At 37.5% G+C, this 21,989-nt stretch overlaps 1 protein-coding gene across 1 annotated transcript in view; it reads right to left on the bottom strand.

Moving 5' to 3' along the window:
* Window positions 1-10,524: 10,524 nt before the first annotated feature.
* LOC144962460 (uncharacterized) overlaps window positions 10,525-21,989 on the bottom strand; it is a 38,845-nt gene continuing 27,380 nt past the window's right edge. The window contains exon 3 of the mRNA XM_078895419.1: window positions 10,525-13,675. Within this exon, the coding sequence (XP_078751545.1) occupies window positions 13,160-13,675 (516 nt within the window). The 3' untranslated portion in view covers window positions 10,525-13,159. The remainder of the gene's footprint in view (window positions 13,676-21,989) is intronic.

Below are 21,989 nucleotides of genomic sequence, written 5' to 3'. Positions count from 1 at the left end.
AAGATACTGTCCTTTTGTTGGTTACAGGTAGAGTTATTTGCTAGGCTTTAACCAAGAAAGAACAGTATCTCAAAATATTACGCAACATATTACGTCAATGAAATCGCCGACTAACAGAAAAACGCAATTTATCATTAGCTATTATTTAATGTTAGATGACTTCCACTATGTAATAAAATTAAAGAGTTATGAATGAAAAAACTAAATGTGTCGATTGCGGCAAAACTGGTTGGATCTGGGTCAGCCCAGATACTTTCCTTTTGTTGGTTAGGGCAGAATACATATGTATCTATTCTCTCATGACTTTTTTGTGCGGCTATGCATGTGGTCTTGTGACATGACACTCGCCTTTGAATCGGACGGTACTGGGTTCGAGTCCCGCTCTGAGTGGCGCATAATTGAAACCTTGGAAAAGGCTCTTTACTCGCATTCTCTCACCTTGTTCACTGTTAAAATGAGTACCTCGCTGTTTACAGCGTCGTCTCTGTCGGGAAACAATTGCAATATCGCTTAACAGTCATGTCTCGTCTAACATGTTTCTATGTTGGCCAAGGACCCTTATAAAGTGATTTGAGCACCTTTATTGAATATAGCGGTATATATAGCGCAAGTAAATTTCTTTCTCTCTCTCTCTCTCTCTCTCTCTCTCTCTCTCTCTCTCTCTCTCTCTCTCCCTCCCTCTCGACAGTTAGATTATTATAGCTATTGCTACATATGATGCGAATATCTTGAATGGTTATTGATGCTATGAGTTTGGGTAAAATGCTCACAACATCCGCCAGTCGGAAATAACGTACCGACACACAAAACTACGAGTAACCTTGACCGTTAAAAGTCTGATTGATATAATTTAATGAGAACTAATTACCAAAATGGCGGCCTTAATACAATAACAAAGAGTGGAATGATGTCAATTTCGTTCCTTCAACAGTCTAATTGATATAATTTAGTGAGAATTAATCACTATTGTGCGCAAGACGACAGATAGAATGACAGACAGTAACTGCGATCGGTTCTATCGGCCACATAGCCTCACTATTAATTAAAATTTATTTCTAATTTCACCAATTTTTGGAGTAAACACACAGTTCTTAGTATCAAACCTATTGTAAATTTGACGCTGATCACGAATCCGACGTGAAAACAGCGAAAATCCGAAAAAAAAGTCCACTTTTTTATACTGCCACGCCCCCGGTCGCCTCAAAAAATATCTCACCGTGTGTGGGCTAAAATCATCTGCGATTAACGCAGGGATCGGGTCACAGCGACCCAGCAGTGCCTGTTCGGCGATTGTACCGCGTTGAGATCTGTGCGTGTATGGACCTCTTACGGCTTGATTTGAAATTGAGAATTGTTATCATCATCATCATCATCATATCATCAGCAGCAGCATCATCACCATTGTCATCATTACGACGACGACCACCACTACTACCACAACAGCCACCAACATCATCATTACACCCGCACCACCACCATCATCATCATTATGATCGTGGGACAGCGTGGCTCAGAGATAAGGTCTTTGCATCGTACCCGAAAGGTACCTACAACTACCCGCCGCGCTGTGTAGCCTTGAGCAAGGCACCTAGCCTTAGCTCACTTTGCGGCGCTGCACTGCGGCTGACGCCCGGGTTATTCCAATCTTCCCTTGGAATAGACCCCAAAGAAACATTCCCCTTAGGGATGAATAAAGAGAACTATCATCATCATCATCATCATCATCATCATCATCATCATCATCATCATCATTATCATCGTCATCAGCATCATCATCATCATCATCGTCATCGTCATCATTACGGCCACCACCACAACCACAACAGCCACCAACATCATCATTATCATCATCATTACACCCGTACCACCATCATCATCAGCATTATCATCGTGGGACAGCGTGGCTCAGCGGTATGGTCTTTGCATCGTACCCGAAAGGTACCGAGTTCAACTACCCGCCGCGTTGTGTGGCCTTGAGCAATTCACCTAGCCTTAGCTCGCTGTGCGGCATTTACATATTGACTGACATGTGTTATAGACTGTTACGTGCGCGCGTGTGTGTGCTTGTTCGTGTTTAGCGACTAAAAACCTCAATGTGTACATTGTCTGTGTTTGTATGCACTATTAAAGATGCACGTGCATGTGTGTATTACTACGGAAGCATATTTTGGAATGCAATTTTAATTTAGAGTCCTATTGCATTAATATATGTAATATCCTATTTGCACTGTGGGCCTCTCGCGCACGCACGTGCACATGTGCTTATGTGTGTGTGTGGGTGTGTGTGTGTGTGTGTGTGTGTGTGTGTCTTCATTTTTACTTCTTCATCGTCGACGGCGTCGTCATCATCATCAACATCATGTATGAGTTGCATTGTACATTAGTACGGCACCAATAAGTATAAGGTGCTATGCTACATTAGCATAAAAGTGTCACGGTCACCACAGGGAATCCACATATCGGGACCAAGCACGTCTGTTCCTGGCTAGGGTCACAACTTCGCCAATGGGCATATCAACATCATCATCATCATCATCACAATCATTATCATTCTAATGTCCGTGAAATTCCATTTAAACATTTTCAGGATTATCCAGAGAAGAGAGCAAGGCAATCTGTTAAACAATATCTAAAATATCGTTGATACAATAACCTGAATTCGTAAGTTTAAACAAACGAATAAAACGTTTATCGTCTATTTGTGGGCAAAGTGGTGCTAAAACGGAAAAGGGCTCTTCATTTTCAAATTCCCCATGTGTTGAGCATACATGACATCATTTAAAATATTTGCACATGATGTTTGCACATGGAGTTAAATTTTAGACCTGCTGCTACTTTGACAAACAGAGCAGTACTGCTGTGTACACTGATAAAACATTTTAACAGATCGATCCAAAATTTATAATAAACAAAAATGATGAATATAGATAGAATGCGCTTGGCCAAGGAGTTCACAACATTGCCATCCGGAAGTATAACGGACCAACACACAAACTCTGGTTAATACAGTTTAGTGAGAACAACTCACAAAAGCGGATGGCAAAAACAATAACAAAGGCCTGAGTGACGTCATCTGCATACTATCTATAACATCTTCAAGAAAGAATAAAATACCAAACACGTAACCTATCGGGCTCAAAATCCTTCTTCAGCCAACAACAAACAAAAAAAATAATGAAACATAAATACATTATTTAAACAAAATAAAAGAGATCGACGGTAATTTAGTAGGTATTTATGTTTTTATTGTTTGTTTATTTATTTTTTTTGGGGGGGGGGGAGGGGGTTGTTGTCGGGTGAAGAAATGATTTGAGCAGGAAACGATATCAAAACGTTATGGAAAGGCACGGTTTCCTAGTTGCTTGTCCTGATACACGCGATGTTTATAGACTAATATCATATTATAGTAAAAATATTCGGGACTTTGATGCCATGTCGTTAGAAGCATTATGTCAATATAAGCATTTATAACGAAAAAACTAACTCTCACAACCCCCCCCCCCCCCCAAAAAAAAAAAAAAAAAAAAAAAAAAAAAAAAAAAACAAAACAAGAAAACAAAACAAAACAACATACATTCAATTACTCCCTCTCAGCTGCGGATCAGTGCCAGAACAAGGGGGGGCAATGTGGAAATGGAAAACAGATGTTTTGTTTTTGTTTTTAAGGGTTTTACGGCGCTTGCAACACATTAAGGTCTTTTTTTTGTTTGTTTGTTGCTTTAGGTCTCTTCCAACACAATTGATGTTATATGAGAGACCGTTGAAACAAAAAAAACAAGCAATCTAACAAAAATAGTACAAATGTAAATCAAAATCATAACCTAAAGATATCATAAGCTAAATTATAAATAACCAAGAACAAACAGGCAGAAGATTTATAGAAAAAAAAAATCCCCTGTCAAAAATACAATCACAAACCAAAGAAGCAGGATAGGCTAGTAAAGAGAAGAAGAAACGACATCACTATCGGATCGTACACCCATGCGAACATCATAGGTATATGATTCAAGGGTGATTGGGTGATGCTCCCATCCAACCACCCGCGCACATTAAGGTCATATCAGCGCCAGTAAAAAGGAAGAAAATGGGATAGTAAAAAGTTATAGAATTACAATTAAAGCACACAAGAAAGGGTAAGACAAAGGGGAACTGGTTCAAATAGGGAACAGATGTAGATTCCAAGAGCACATCGCCAAAGTACTTAGTTTGAGATCACCTAAAAGTCTCATCCAGACACAAGCACAGGTCCCAACTAAGAGGAATACAATCAAATGTGTACCAACCATATAATATAATATGTAAACTAAACATAATACAATGCATAACAGAGAGATGATTTACAAGGAAAAAAATATCATCTCCCAAAACTATAACTATACATTCGACTGTTTCCCTTCCAGCCAAGGAACTCCGGCAAGGATCAGGACAAAACTAAGTAATCTCATTCCAAGACAATGACAGGAAATAATTGGAAAACGGGTATGGGGGGATAGAAGACACAGCATGTACCTCCCTGCCCACTATGGGAGGTCAGGATCCCCACCCAGTGGAAAACAGACAAAGAGGAATAAAAGACATAATTGCAAATAGTGGCATCTCCATTCACCTGGCGAGGCCAAAAGATCACATTCAGCCACAAGCAAAGGAACTCGCTATGAAGGATACACTCAAACTCAAATGCTTACAAAGTGCAAGATATTCACAATGAATAACTATAACTATGTATATAATAAAGAGATGATGACTGGTAAAAATATCTCTCAAAATAAGGAACTATATGTTTCACTCTCAGCTAAGGATCCCTGCCAAGTCCAAGAAAAAAATCCATACGGGGTATATTAGTATTAGACGCAGCAAGAGTGACTTCTCTGCCCAGTCTCATCAACAAGATTAGACGTCGAAGGCGCACAAAGAAAGATCCAGTTCCTACAAAGGAAGTCGAGGGTCCCTACGCAGGATATCATTGAAGGTTTAAATCAAAAACCTTGTGCAGAGGACTGGCTGTAAAAATGATTTAAAAAATGAAAAATAATTACAAAGGTCGATACATAGATTTGCATAAGAATGTGTTTATTATTGAGATTTAGAATCATAATGAACAATGAAGAGAACATTTCACATAAACTAAAGATATCAGATTTTTATCATTTTTTATTTTGATGATAGATATGAACAGGCAAATAATGTAACTTCATGCTTGTATTCAATAAAATAAATGAAATAGTATTAGTATTACTATTACCGTTATTATCGTCATTAAAACAACGCTACTTTGAAAAGAAAAACCAAATAAAAAACAAACAAAACCAAAAAAAAAACAAACAAAAAAAACAGAAAAAAACCAACAATCACAAGGACAAAACATACGAGGTTTGTTCCATAGAGATAACTTTTTTTTTTTTTAATGAAGTCTACAAATCACAACCCGTGTCTAAAATTACGCACATGTAAAAAATCTGATTTAAGAATATCCCCATAAATATTCAAGCCACTGTATTGAAGGATTTAAATTTATAGTTGTTTGTTTACCCTCTTTTACAAAACTTTTCCCAGTCAAATGGGTGTCACAAATTTGGAGATGTTTGTTTATTATTAAGGGTTTTACGGTACTTATCAGCGCCAGTAAAAAGGAAGAAAATGAGATCGTCAAAAAAATCAAAAATTACTATTGAAGCACCCAAGAAAAATTATGAAAAAGGGGAACTGGTTAAAATTAGGAACAGATATAGATTCTAAGAGCATACCATCAATGTACTTGGTTTGGACACCTTAAAGACTTAAAGCCTCATCCAGCACCAGCACAGGATCCCACTAAGGGAAACAAACTAAATGCTTAGGATCTCCACAAAGGGACAAACGCTTACAAGATATGTTCAATAATAATTAAATAAAATGTCTCATCCTGACACAAGCAGAGGTCCCCACTCATTGATGACAATGGCAATTTGTCAAAAAGGAGGAAAATAGATCGGTCCATCTGGCAAACTGAATGCAAAATGCAAAAATTACATATCCAATATGATAATTACGTAACATTATATAATACCTTCTTTTGTAAATATTTAATAATTGTCCTTTACCGAAAATAATTTTAAAGGCCCACAATATCAATCATACCGCTATCTACATCAAAAAGATGATACATTTTTGGCCCAAAGGCAAGAAAGTATTTGTTTTTACTTTACAAAGCACACTACAATACCTGCAACCTGGTGGTAATGCAGTTTATAAATTAGACTCATGATTATCTAACAACTTGTAGAACATAGTCAGTCCAATGAAAGGAAAAATAGCATTTAAAAATAATTTGAACAATTGCCTACCGAGTCGATCACCACCATTGCTTATTGTAACATCTTATCTTTCTTACGACAAGATGACTTCTAAAAACATAACCTGAAAAAAAAAAAAAAAAAAAAAAAAAGAGAGAGAGAGAGAGAGAGAGAGAGAGAGAGAGAGAGAGAGAGAGAGAGAGAGAGAGAGAGAGAGAGAGAGAGAGAGAGAGAGAGAGAGAGAGAGAGAGAGAGAAAGAGAGAGAGAGAGATTGTTTTGTTTGTTTTTAAGGGTTTTACGGCGCTTGCAACACATTAAGGTCATATCAGCGCCAGTAAAAAGGAAAAAAATGGGATAGTAAAAAGTTCTAGAATTACAATTAAAGCACCCAAGAAAAAGTAAGACATAGGGGAACTGGGAACAAATAGGGATCAGATGTAGATTTCAAGAGCATACCACCAATGCACTTAGTTTGAGATCACCTATAAGTCTCATCCAGACACAAGCACAAAATCCAACAAAGAGGAATACACTCAAATGCTTGCATTACACATTAAAAATAACATGTATAATAACACATAACAGAGAGATGATTTACAAGGAAAAAAATATCATCTCCCAAAAAAATAACTATGCATTTGACTGTTTCCCTCCCAGTCAAGGACTCCGGCCAGGGTCGGGACAAAACCGAGCAATCTCACACCAAGACAAAGACAGAAAGCAAGTTGGAAAACAGATATACGGGGATAGAAGACACGGTAAGTACCTCCCTGCCCACTGTGGAGGTAGGGAACCCCACCCAGAGAGAGAGAGAGAGAGAGAGAAGAGAGAGAGAGAGAGAGAGAGAGAGAGAGAGAGAGAGAGAGAGAGAGAGAGAGGAGAGAGAGAGAGAGAGAGGAGAGAGAGAGAGAGAGAGAGAGAGAGAGAGAGAGAGAGAGAGAGAGAGAGAGAGAGAGAGAGAGAGAGAGAGTTATGAATTGATTTTCTAATTTTTTTTCCAATCTCGTCCCAACATCTATTCATCCAAGGACACCATGGCCTTGTGTCACATTTGACATATGGTGCCACCCTGTCTTAGGGTGACGTCATAAAAATGCGAGTGTCACCAAAATTCATGCAGCTGAGCACATGTGTCAAAATTTTACACAAGACATGATGGTGATTTTTCCATCGATCTACCTTGAAGCCACCTGAGTACTTTTCATAGAAAAATGATTGACATTGCAAAAACAGCGGAACAAAGAAAATCCCCAAATCCCGGATCTGCGGAAGATTATCATCACTGCCATGTTTTTTGTTCTTTTTAAGTAAGTGTTTTACGGCGCTTGCAAACATTTAGGTTATATCAGCACCAGTAAAAAGGAAGAAAATGGGATAGTAAAAAGTTCTAGAATTACAATTAAAGCACAAAAGAAAAGGTGAGAGTAAGGGGAATTGCTTCAAATAGGGAACAGATGTAGATTCCAAGAGCACACCGTCAAAGTACTTAGTTTGAGATCACCGAAAAGTCTCATCCAGACACAAGCACATGTCCCAACTAAGAGGAATACACTAAAATGTTTACAAATCATAGAATATAATATGTAAACTAAACATAATACAATGCATTACAGAGAGATGATTTACAAGGGAAAAATATCATCTCCCAAAACTAACTATACATTTGACTGTTTCCTTCTCAGCCAGGGTATCCGCAGAGGGTCAGGACAAAATCATGTAATCTCATTCCAAGACAAATACAGAAAGCAAGTTGGAAAACTATGGGAGGTCAGGAACACAACCCAGCCATAATCACTACGGTAAGAGGGTTGGCAAGAGACTCAAACAGGGAGAACCTGGTTGGAGCCAGATGAACCACGTCCAGCAAAAGTTCACCAACAGGGTGCATTGGAGATCAATGATGATCATGCACATAATGGTTTTGACAACAAGAGTGTTTTTTTAAATTTTACCTGACCCTTTTCTACAATTACTTCTGTAAATAAAAACTATTACAGAATGGTCCTGAGAGCAACTCATAAAACAGATAGAAAACACGGCGTGACCTCCTGCCCACCATGGAAGGTCAAAGACCCCACCCAAAGAATGGTTCTTGACAAGCTGAGTTCTTGTATTGTATGAGGAAAAAAACACCCTTAACTCCTTGACGAAGGTGTGATTTTTCACAACCTCAACACCCCTGTGTACATAGCCAAAGTGGTGATAAAACCGTTGCATTCTTACAGTTGAGAATTATTGAATCAGAAGAAGAGATTACTGTGATATTAAAGATCACATTTGAAAGAGCCAGAAAAGGGCACCACATAGACCATATTTGACAGCTGGCTGTGACAATGGAGAACCATGACGTCAGTGACTATGTTGAGTACCTTACATAATAAAGGCACTTTGGTCCACGTTTGTTGAACCAAAAGATTTTTTTGTGTGGAAAAGACAACCTATATTTACAGTACCTGTACAATTATAGCGTGTGTATATGATCGCCAGGAAAAGAAAAATGATGTGCCTAGCTATAAAATTGTGGATCTGGAGTTGATCCAAAAGCACTAAAAGAAAAAAAGGTAAGATATAAGCAACACTAATTCTCGCAAATCCAAAAAAGCAATCTATCCACGTGTCCATTTGAGAACAGGCATTGGATTGACTCAAATCCAACATTAAATGATACCCAATTGAACAGTGATTGTGACCCTATTAGGTCACAGTCATGAGCGCCATGAAGAAAGATGGCCTGGTTCAAATGGGAAACAGAAGAAGATTTCAAGAGCAAACTACCAATGTTCTAAGTATGAGATCACCTAAAAGTAAAAGTCCCATCCTGACACAAGAATGCGTAGGATCCCACATACTCTAATCCTTACAAAATGTTACATTCAAAACAAAAGAAGAGTAATTATTTACACACATTAAAAAAAAAAGACAGCAAATGTGACCTCTCCGCCAACCACAGGAGGTTAAAAGACCCCATACTATGGGTGTGGTTTTACAGAGTTTACAAAAATAAAAGATTATATCAACTCCAGTAAAAAAGAAGAATTGTAATGGCAAAAGAAAATAGATCTGCATTTACCAATAACTACAAGAAAGTAATCTATTTGAATGCCTTATTTGAAACCATCTTAAATCCGAGGCGAGAGAAAAGACATTCAAACATTATGAAACAAATGATATAATATAATCTATAAATATGATTATCAAAAGTGTACTGTGGTTGATGAATTGCATGGGGAAAAATACCCACAAGAGGGGTGTTCATCTAATTGTTCCCCTCTCAGTAAAATAATTTCGATAGAGCCAGGGCACATCTAGTTTCATTAAAAAACAAAAATAAAAAACAAAAACAGAGCAGCGTTGAAAGGGCAAATGATATTAGGGGACACGAGAAATGGCACAGCTTTGGACCAATATAGAACCCACTTGCACAGGAGGCGACATTCCCTACACTATGTGAATATAAGGGGACAAAAGTGATAAAAATAAAAGAGAGGATTGGGACGGAAGAGAGGGGGGGGGGGGGCGCTTTGAGTTTACTTTCCTGATCGACAAATGCTGTACATAGATAAACACGTTATTTTAAAATTTAAAACAAACAAAAAATGTGTTATTTTTAAAAATGTTATGTTTTATAGGCATAAAATATTTACGTACAAAATTCAAAAATCACATATATTTTAATTTACAAAATAATAAAAAATTATGCATATGTTCCTATATTCTCCTTAAATTCATGTTATGCAAAGCATGTCAATTTATTTATTGAATACAACAAAGGTGGAAAAGAAAAAAGAAAAAAAAAAGCAGAAAACGAAAAAAATTGTTCAATCATATTTCAATCTTTTAACGATACCGTAGAACAAAATTAGATTTAGATATGTCGACCTAGACAACAAATGAAAACAAGACTCATTGTCTCAAAATGGTACTATGTCAGGGTGAGCCTGGGGAGTAGAACTAATTAAAGTAATTAAAGGCTTAATTCACAAATGAAAGCTTTGCTTCTTTAAAATTAATTCTGAATAATTTGAATTTAAACTCAAATGTTCCCCACCCGATTCATTCCGACATTATACCAGATGGATGTAATGGATCACAAATATAACAGAATGATTGTCAATTAAAATGGACCCTAGTGCCATGAGCCACTAGGAACTGGGTTACAATTACAACATAACGTTATTCCACCCCTTATTTTGGAAACCCTATCATTTCTTGGTAAAAACACAATTGTTGAATAATGTTTTGAGCATGTTGTTTTCTTTTTTGTGTGTTTTAAGGCGCTTGTAACACATTAAGGTCATACCAGTGCCAGTTTTTTTAAAAAAATATAGGAAGGAAATGGGATAGTTAAAGAATTTTATATTTACAATAAGGTTATTCCGATATTGGGAAAAGTATTTTTTAATGGGTCAGGAATTCATCACCTCTGACCTTCCACTCTTTACCCGGTCAACGGAAGTTTGTACAATATTGTTAAGATGATACCAAAGACAGTGTTCTTACTGCTAATCTTCTGATTACCCTGACTACCACTCTTTGTCGTTGGTACTACTTCAAGTCATTGACCTTTGACGTGTCAAAGAAAATTAGGTCAGGACATTAAAGGGAACTATAACTATTTAAAAAGTACCCAATAAAATGTAAGGGGATAGAAAACCTTCAGGAATACACTCAAATGTTTACAAAATACTTTCAAAACAAAAACTTCAAAGATTTGGTACAAGAGGAAAAACATATCTTTAAAAACTAATACTATTACTATTACTTCATATTTAATCTGCAAAAGGAAAAAGGGATAGGAGACACTGCAAAAGTGACCTCATCGCCCAACATGGGAGGCCAGAAGACCCCTCATAATATTTCCGCTTATTTTATTGGCTTGAATACTTTTGTGCTTATGAATACAAATCCAACAAGATAATAAGGAATTCCAAGTGACATTTTTTTTTGGAAAAAGCAAATATTTTCTAAAATTAAAATGATCACTATGTAACATAAATCAATACATCATTTACAACTTATTGGATATGAAATATCTAAGAACCTTACTTTAAGGGGTGGAATAGAGGTGTTCTTTCATGAATACTGATTTTACTAAATGTGTTAACCTTTAGCATGCATTAACACTCACTTGCAAGCTTGTGGTGTTAAGTGTTGCCCTAAAAATAACTCATTTAATAAATCTAAAGTCATGAAATAATCCTGTTATATAACATATAGAAGACAAAAGAGCTGGGTGAATAAAATTATAACATACACTGGAAAATGTACAACAGGATGTAGCATTTTCAGCCAACCAACATAAGGGACTTGGTTAAATATCATAATTGTAACGTACAGTGGAAAATATACAAAAGCAAGTACAGCTTGAAAACAAAGTAACATTAGCTTGACATGTCTCAGTATGACTATAACTATAACATACTTCTAGTTATAATTTATGACCATCTATGTTTAACTGCTATTATACTCGGATGAAGCAAATGTCGAAAAGTGAATATAACAATGTGATAAGAAATATGAAATGGGTTCATGCACTGAAGAAAATTAAATTCAATCTCCTCAATGTAACAAATAAATGGATCCCAAGTTTCGTATTTTGACTAGAAATACAATGTTCGACCTCAATATCACTCTGCTGACACAATACCATTTTGAAATGGTGGGTCATATTTTAGACAGGTTTGCCACTCTCTAACACGACCCGTCTTCTAATATTGGCCAGAAAACTCTTTTAACTTTTACTTCATTTATAAATATTAGAATGGTCCAGGTTGTCTTATTTGATCGATGTATGACATTGCATAAAACTTTACTAAGTGTGAAACCATGTTTTATCAGGTTCAGACAGCAGTATCTTATTTTTGTTTTTGAGAGTTTTCCGACACTTGCAACACATTTAGGTCATTTCAACACCAGGAAGCAAATGGGGTAATAAAAAAAAAAAAGATTTACAATTAAAAAAGAACAAATAAGGACTAGTTCAAATAAGGAACAGAAAAAACCATCAAAGCGCTGAACCTGAGATCACATAAAAGTTTCATCCAGACACAATCACATAACTCAACTGAGAAGAATAAACTTAAATGTTTACAAAACGTACTAAAAAAACATCAGTATCAGTTAATAACTGAGAGATGAATTACATGGCAAAAAAAAATTATCTCCCAAAATTATAACTATTCATTTGACCGATTCCCCAAGGACTCTGGTTCGGGTCGGGACAAAAACCAAGTAATCTTATTCCAATAAAGACACAAAACAACCTGGAAAACAGGTTATAGGGGAATAGATCTAGAACACACAGGAAGTGACGTCCCTGCTCACTAGGGAGTTTTTAAGTGGTAGTTAAAGTATTAATGCCTTTTGAACAAAGGTTAAGTGACAAAGAAATTAAACCCCTTTATGGCAGGATTAGTGTTTACACTTAACTTGAAGAATAATAATATCCCCAGTTATTTATCTTAATATAACCAATATGCAGTTAAATAACCAGAAGTTAGTTTATATAATATATCTCATTTTGGCATATATTTGTAAAGCTTCATATATTTGTGTACTTTAAAAAAATTCCTATCAAAACACACAATTTCAAAATAGTTGGCAAGTATGGAGCGGTGCTCTCAGTCCAACCAACACCCCTGTATCTCAGCTATACACAGACACATTTCCTCCCCTGAAAACTTTTACAGCAGTTGATCCATTACAATGACCCTCAACTTATAAAAAAACAAAAAACAAGAGTTACAAGAGTCTTCAAAGAAGGAAGTATTTGAAATAAAAGTTTCTGGCCAAAATTTCTAAAGAAGGTTATGTCAAGCTATGGCAGCACAGTAGTGTAAACAATCATACAGCCTTACTTGCAGAATATGGTCCAGACCAATTCTAATCACTTTTGATAGTTTGCTTCCTCCTGGTAAAACATGTCTGGGTCAACTTCACCAGGCATCATTTCTTCCATATCACCTTCATTTTCAAAGTAACCATCATGGCCATACTCTGGCATCATGTGGTCCAGATAAGTTGGTGGTGGATGGAGGTGGGGAACGGATTGAGGAAAGGTGTGTGGATTCGTGGATTGTGGAGATGGGGGTAATTTTGTGAATTGTGAATTGGATTGTGATGAGGGGTGCTGATTTGAGGATTGTGGAAAAGATTGTAGGTTTGTTGGTTGTGGAGGAGGGTGAGGTGGTTTGGCATGTTGTGGAGGGGAGGGCAGTACAGCAGTTTGTTGTGGTTGGTGGTGTATGGTTGCCATGGTGACTATGCTGGTGCCAGAGGTGTCTTGCTTGGACGCTTGTGTGACTGGGGATTGGAGGGAGGCCAAGCTTTTCTTCCTTGATATTGGGGCTGGTTTGACTGGAATCTTGGTGGATATGGTACCTGATGCAATAGACTCACCAAGCTGAAGAGTGAAAAAGAAATGATTATAATATTTTAATATTATCTTTTTTAGAAATTTCACTGTAAGAGAAATATCAAGCCTTTTAATTCTGAAAGAATATTTATATATGAGATAAAACTCCCTCTTTAAAAATCTCACAATAAAATAGCCTTACTGCGGAAATATCATAATAAAAATAATGTTAGGCAGAAGGGAGCTTGTGGAAATCAGTTGCATGACCATCGTGTTGAGGATTGGAAGACCTTATTTGGGGGGGGGCGTCAGTCCAAAGATGATATCATCAAAAAGTACCCATTTAACCTTTAATTATTTCCCATCCCACTAATAAAATAGATTATTGTTTACTTTTAATTGGGGTAGTATGTTTATGATTTGATGCCTGACTGCCTTATTTGAAAACCTCAAGTCCTTTGTATAATCAGTGACATTAATAGCAATTTGTCAAAAAGAAGGAAAATGTATCAGTCCATCTGGCAAGCTCAAGTCAAAATGCAAAAATTACATCCAATATGATAGTTACGTAACATTATAAAATATAATTCTTTTGTAATTTAATAATTGTCCTTTCCCAAAAATAATTTTAAAGGCCCACAGTATCAATCATACCGCTATCTACATCAAAAAGATGATACATTTTTGGCCCAAAGGCAAGAAAGTATTTGTTTTTACTTTACAAAGCACACTACAATACATGCAACCTGGTGGTTATGCGGTTTATAAATTAGACTCATGAATATCTAACAACTTGCAAAACATAAGGAAAAATAGCAAATAAAAAATAATTTGAACCATTGCCTACCGAGTCGATCACCACCATTGCTTATTGTAACATCTGATTTTCTTATGACAAGATGACTTCTAAAACCATAACATGAAGAGAGAAGAATGATTGAGAGATAAATATGGGCAAGGGAGAGAGAGAGAGAGAGAGAGAGAGAGAGAGAGAGAGAGGAGAGAGGAGAGAGAGAGAGAGAGAGAGAGAGAGAGGAGAGAGAGAGAGAGAGAGAGAGAGAGAGAGAGAGAGAGAGAGAGAGGAGAGAGAGAAGAGAGAGGAGAAAGAGAGGGAGTGGGAGAGAGATGGAGGGGAGAGAGAGAGTTATGAATTGATTTTCTATTTCTCTTTCCAATCCCTACCCAACATCTATTAATCCAAGGACACCACTGGGCTTGTGTCACTTTTGACATTGGTACCACCCTTTCTAGTCTGACGTCATAAAAATGCGAGTGTCACCAAAATTCATGCAACTGAGCACAGGTGTCAAATTTTATACAAGACATGATGTTGATTTTTTCATCGATTGACAGTGAAGCCACCTGAGTGCTTTTCATAGAAAAATGTTTGACACTCAAAAACAGCGGAGCATTTCAATCAAAATCCCAAAGTTCCGGAATTCCGTGGAAGATCACCATCACTGTATAATAAAAAATGTGATTTAACTAATGAATGCATGGGTGGGAATTGAAAATCGGGAGTTCAGAGGGAAATGTGGATCCATAAAAACCGAGGGTGCAAAGGATTGACAGAGGGTGCAAGTGTCCCTACAGCAATTCCATTGTAGAATTCAATGAGTTTTCGATGAGGTTTCCAAGGTGAATTATTCTCAATTCTAGGATTAAAACAAAGATTAATTTACTTCGACAGTTACTCTACTACTACTAGTAGAGGCAACTCAACTCCATGCCTGCTGCTTCCACAGAAATATAAGGTCCTCAAATTCACTTTTCTTCAACTTATCCGAGATATCAATGCATTTGATTGAACAATAAAACTTCATGGTATTCAAATACTCTTCCTTTTTGCTTTTTTTTTTTTTTTTTTTTTTTTTGGTCAAGATCTGAAACCTCATTCATAGGTTTAGTCTCATTCACAGGTTTGGCTTTCTTCACTTTCAACTTCAACACCTCTTGCTCCCCAGTTTTATCCTCTCTCTCCTTCTTCTAATCTTTTCGTCCTCCTTCTCCCAAGAATTGGCTGTAGGCAGCCGTTGACAAACTTATAGAAAAGAGCAGAGCTGGCGTAGAATAATCATCTTTTCCCCTACATTCTCTCCATTTCAGCCCATTCCCCTTATTCAAAGATTCACTAATGCCCACCTCCCATTGTTTCAAGTTGACCAGAGATGCCAACTTAAAATTTGGCTCATGTAAATTTCAGAAACAATTCAGAAGAATTTCAATGCTTAAACAGCAAAATAAAATCTAATGAGATCTATCATCATCCCCAAACCCCTTTTTTCAAATCAAGTAAATTTCCAAAACCAATTCATAATGACATTGTATAAAATATTAAAATGAATGGTACGGCTGGCACACACACACACACACACACACACACACACAAGAGAGAGAGAGAGAGAGAGAGAGAGAGGAGAGAGAGAGAGAGAGAGAGAGAGAGAGAGAGAGAGAGAGAGAGAGAGAGAGAGAGAGAGAGGAACTGCTAAAAGTGAATTTTGTGATAGGTACAGAAAGATTAAAATGCCAAAACTATATTTGTTTTGTGTATGTGTGTTTTATTTGTTAATCGTCAATAAAAGTTAACGTATGTTTCATATTGGCAATTGCCGAGAAATAAATATTTTAATTGATTTGAATTGTGTGTGTGTGTGTGTGTGTGTGTGTGTGTGTGTGTGTGTGTGTGTGTGTTGCATGTGTACGGGTGCGTTTGAAGACAGAAAGAAAGATTTGTGTTTGTTTTTGAGGATTTTATGGCGCTTGCAACTAATGACGCTAAAGAACAGTGAATTTTATTGATTTGTGTGTGTGTGTGTGTGTGAGTTTGATGGTGCATATATTTGGGTGTGTTTCACTGGCGGTCGGTCAATAGAGCGAAGTTGTTTTGTGCCGCCCTATATTTTCCGTAGATTAGCATGTCAACCAAACAAAAAAAACTTCAATTTTAAAATTTTGATAAAATTAAAAATTTAGCACATACTGCTTTTTGTTTTGAATTTAACATTTGATGACTCGTGCGTCGCTCCGCGAAGGAAGCGTCAAATCGGCACGTTTCATCTTTCCCCCGTTGCCTGCGCGGGGGTGACAATGAGCGGAGGGGGTGGTGTGGTGGGGAAGTTATTTTTGTTTATATGAGCCAGTATTCGTTTGGCCGTCCTGTCCTTATCCTATACTCTGGTGTACCTTGAAGAAAGTTAGTTACCACTCCCCGATCTCCCGCCACCCTCCCTCCCCAACTAACTATTGTCTTTCACTGCTAAAATAATTAGGCCAAGAAGGCCAATCTAGCGATGCACGCCCTGAGGTCCTACTTGGGATAAATTAAAACCATATCAGTTTTATCACTGAAAGAAGAGGCTTTGCTTCACTTAGATATACGGATGAAGAGAATGGCAAAAAATATATATTTTATCATTGTTGGTTTTGCTTAAATATATATTAAATATAAAAAAGAACAGTAAACAAAGTATGCACCGAGAAGAGCCCCATGGTACAATAAATAAAAATCCCTGACCCCAAGGAGTCCTTCATCCCCGCACACTCCCAACGATCCCTACTCAACTTGTATTGTGTGCATTGTCTAATAATAGTATAATTATAATAATTATAAAGATGTCGCTGATTGTGTGTGAAGTTAACAAGTGCTTTGCGTTTGGAATTAAATGTGGATTTTTAAATTCAATTATTCTAAAGTTGTGTGTCATACCGTTAGTATTCAGAGAAAATGTATTATCGCTGTTGTCATTGTTTATGAAACCTACCTGTTTTTATCTTGAATCATTTTATTTTAAAAAGTTATTTCTGTAATTTGTAACCAATCATGAATCATGTTGATTTTTTAATTGAAAATCGATTCCGACACTTATCCCCTCAAGAGAAAATAGTGGTGAAAGATTTAGGTCCACACAAACCAGTGAATTTTAACTTAGTTTCTAACACACGGGAGACAGCGCCGATTTAATAATGATTATTTTTAAAATGTTGAATGGCTTACTGCCAGTGAAAGCCGTTAAAACGCTTCATTGTTTTTATTGCTTGATTTTTGGTGATGTATGCTACAACGAACAACAGGAGGATTCAGTGATATTGCGCACATCTCTCAGGCACTGAAGAAACATTCTGAATCAAATAGCCATGTCACAGATGCTGTTAAATATAAACTTTTCAACGTTGTAGATATAAGAAATCAGTTGGAAACAGGACATGCTGCGTCTGTGAGCCGTTATAATGAACAGGTGAAAGTTAACAGACAAGTTTTGTCCAAGACAACTGATGCTCTTTTGTGAGTACGTCTCGTTAATATTCTAACACACACACACACATACACGCACACACAAATACACGCACATATGCAAACAATTGCAATACCCCCTCCACACACACACACATACACACACACACACACACACACATACAACTAGGTCAAATTAAGTTAAATTAACTAGACCAATGAAATTTGATTCTGTATTTCGGATTTGTGCCGCCTTAAATACAGTGTGACCAACCGCCCCTGGTGTGTTTGTGCGAAAGAGCGATTGAGTGACTGAGCGAGAGACAGAGAGGGAGAGAGGGAGAAGAGAGAGAGGAGAGAGAGAGGAGAAGAGAGAGAGGAGAGAGAGAGAGAGAGAGAGAGAGAAGAGGAGACGTAAAAGTGAATTGTAGATAGGTACAGAGAAGAGTTAGAGATAGAGAAGACTAATATTGTGATTTGTGATAGGTCAGAAGATAAATACCAACTTATGTTGTGTATGTGCTTATTGTATTACCTTAATAAAAGTTAACGTATGTTTCATAGTGGCAATTGCCTAGAAATAAACATTTTAATTGAGTTGAATTGTGTGTGTGTGGTTTGTGTGTGTGTGTTTCACGAGTACGGGTGCGTTTGAAGACAGAAAGAAAGATCTGTGTTTTTTGTTTTTGAGGGTTTTATGGCGCTTGCAACTAATGAGGCTAAAGAACTTAGTGAATTTTATTGATTTGTGTGTGTGTACGTTTGTGTGTGCATATGTGTGGGTGTGTTTGTGTGAAAGAGAGCGATTGAGTGAGTGAGCGAAAGAAATAGAGAGAGAGCAGAGAGAGAGAGACACAGAGAGAGAAAGAGAGAGAGAGAGAGAGAGAGAGAAAGAGAGAGAGAGAGAGAGAGTTTTAGGTTAAAGTAATTGTGATAAGCTATTATTGGCAAGTACTGGAAAATTAATCCAATGAGCTCAATTTATTATTGATTTGTGTGTGTGTGTGTGTGTGTGTATGTGTGAAGAGGGAGAGATAGAGAGAGAGAGAGAGAGAGAGAGAGAGAGAGAGAGAGAGAGAGAGAGAGAGAGAGAGAGAGAGAGATTTCAGCTGTTTGTTTGAAGGGTTTTACAGCGCTTGCAACACTGGTTACAGTAGTATTGTTAGTGGTAGGGGTGGCATTGTGGTGGTTGTAATAGTAATAGTAGTTGCAGGGATGGTGATGTGGTGGTGGTGGTGGTATGGATGGTGATGTAGTAGTGGCTGTAGTAGTGCACGGTTCCTACAGTAATTTCATTTTGAAATTCAAGGTTAATTGACCACAACGCTCCTCTAGTTGTAGAAACTGACGCTTCTGAAATTGCAATCACAGCAACTCTAAATCAAGGTGGACGTCCTGTGGCTTTCTTTTCAAGAACTCTGAACCACAGTGAAAAGAAGCATTCTTCTGTTGAAAAAGAGGCTTGCGCTATTGTGGAAGCCCTTCGAAAGTGGAGGCACTATCTTCCTGGGAAGCATTTCAAACTTGTGACAGATCAGAAAAGCGTTGCCTTTATGTAGGGACGGAAATTCTGCAAAAGGAAAAGTGAATAATGACAAAATCCAAAGATAGATATGATTGAACTGTCAAGCTACAGTTATGACGTTGTGTATCAACCTGGAAAAGACAATGTAGCGGCTGATGCATTTTCAAGGGAGTTCTGCTCATCTACTGGTTCAGATTTAGAAACTTTAAAAAGCCTTCACGACTCACTCTGCCACCCTGGAATTGCAAGAATGAACCATTTTGTCAGGTCAAAGAATACGAACAATCTGCAACAACTGTAAGGTTTGTCGTGAGCTAAAACCTTCATTCTACAAACCGCAGAACCCCAAAATGGTCAAAGAAACTCAACCATTCGTGCTTTTGAGTGTGGATTTCAAGGGTCCCTTGCCGTCATCGTCCAAAAATTGGTATCTGTAAACAGTAATTGATGAATATTCTCGCTTCCCTTTTGTGTTCCCATGCTTTGATATGAGTTCATCAACTATCTTCAAGTGCTTGTGTCAATTCTTCTCGTTGCTATTGTTTGGAATGCCTATTTCAATACATTCTGACAGAGGTACTGACTTCATGTCAAGTGAGCTTCAAGAATTCTTGTGCAAAAAGGGTGTCGCCTCAAGCCGAATGACCCCATACAATCCCCGGGGAAATGGACAAGTCTAATGTCTGAATGGAACCCTTTAGAAAACTATCACGTTAGCCCTGAAATCACGTAGTTTGCATGTTAGTCAATGGGAGTCAGTGCTTCTTAACTCTCTCCATTCAATTAGATCACTATTATGCACTGCGACAAATGAGACTCCTCATGAACGAATCTTCCGCTACAATAGAAAATCAAGCACTGGTACAACACATAGCTGCCAACCCGGTAATTCAATTAAGAGGGAGATTTGGAACAAAAAATCAGGGAGATTCGATAAAAATCAGGGAGATTACATTTTTACTGACCTGAAGTGAAGACGCGCTGCTAGTTCTTCAAAAGCCACATGATTACTCCTCGTGATGCACAACAATGAACCAGAATGCAGAGGTATGTCCAATTGCATTTGTTAATTTAACTGACTGCCATGTCTCAATTTAACTCCATTTGATATCCTAACAAATAAAACATTTCCCATCTTTTCAAATAGTCCACACGATAATAGAAATAAAATAATAAAACTCAATCCAGAATAATAATATATACAGTTGGCAAGACACTATCTACAACTATTTTACAAATACACCAGGGCTTCAGAGATCTACTTTGCGGCTGAGCATCCTTGTCCGCTCAGTGCATTGCATGTGGCCGATTTGCACTTCTTTAGCAAAGCAGAAGACAAAGTCCTGTTGTAGCACTCTGTACCACTTTGTTTTGCCAAAATGATGTCTCCTAGTGTCTCAGTCTTTAAACTACCCCTGAAGTCTGTTCTATTTTTGCGAACAGTGGAAAATAATCTCTCACATGAGGCATTACCATGGGGAATTGACAATATGGTCAACATGACTTTTGGCAAGAATTTAAATCTCAAGTCACCGATTTCATCCTTTAGAGTACTAATCTCTTGCCACTGGTAATCAGCTCTGTCCATCTCAAGAATCTTTGGCAACAAATCATCCACCTGGTACTGCAAAAATTCCCTTTCAAGATCATCCATGCTCGCCCCAGATGGCAAAATTTGAGGAAATCTTTGGAGGAAATACTGAACGCTCTTGAAGGACATAGTTGTGCGCACGCTCACATCTGCAATTTCAGCATTCAAGAGGATGGGGTCTGTCAATTTCAAATTTGCAAGGCAGTACTTGATAGCCACCTTGACAAAGTTTCTTGCACAAACTCTAAATTTCTTCACTTTATCATCAGATAATTTTGATTCTTGTATGAATGATGTGGCAGCTTCTCCTAGTGAGATGTTCATAGGGTCTTTGAGGTTGTAGTCTTGATCCAGGTCAACATCAGTCACACACTTGTACAGCATAGCACAAGGCTTCACTATCAAAACCATCAAGTCTTTGATAAACCTGCACAAAATTCTGCGCTGCCTGTGGATCAATGGTGTTTCCGCTTGCAACTGACAATTTGTTTTGTCAAAAAGTGGTAACATGAAATTTAAGAAATGCAAAGTCAGTTTTGTAACTCGAGAATCTAGATTTGCAAGAGCATTTCTCTTTCTGTCACTAGTCTTGCTTCCTTCTTTTTTATCAGAGTCACATTCATCTTTGAAAAATTTTCTTAGGGGCTCCCACTGATCCAGCACCCATTTTGTAATTTTCCCCAAAGATAACCACCTGGTTGGAACATGTTTAGGGATATTCGTCTCTGCAGTACCACAGCTATTCTGGCATTCCTGAAACGTTTGGAACCTGTTGGCGCTTTTCTCAACATAGTAATAAATATCTAAAAAGAATGGCTCCGGGTTGAATGAGAGTTCTTTTGATGCCCATTCTGCAGCCAGGTGGAGGCGATGACACGGACAACCAGTGGCAAATAATCCTGCATTTTCCTTCAGCAACACACCATACAACCCTTTCCCTTCTCCAATCATGGAACGAGCATTGTCAGTACACAAACTCATGCAGTTGCTAAAAGGGATCCCCAACCTACACAAC

Source organism: Berghia stephanieae, chromosome 1 (assembly GCF_034508935.2).
Source record: "Berghia stephanieae isolate SIO BIC M18660-M18661 chromosome 1, UCSD_Bste_1.3, whole genome shotgun sequence".
Lineage (NCBI taxonomy): Eukaryota > Metazoa > Mollusca > Gastropoda > Nudibranchia > Aeolidiidae > Berghia > Berghia stephanieae.
Note: the sequence above shows the minus strand (reverse complement) of the source record. Positions and strands in the feature narration are given on the sequence as shown.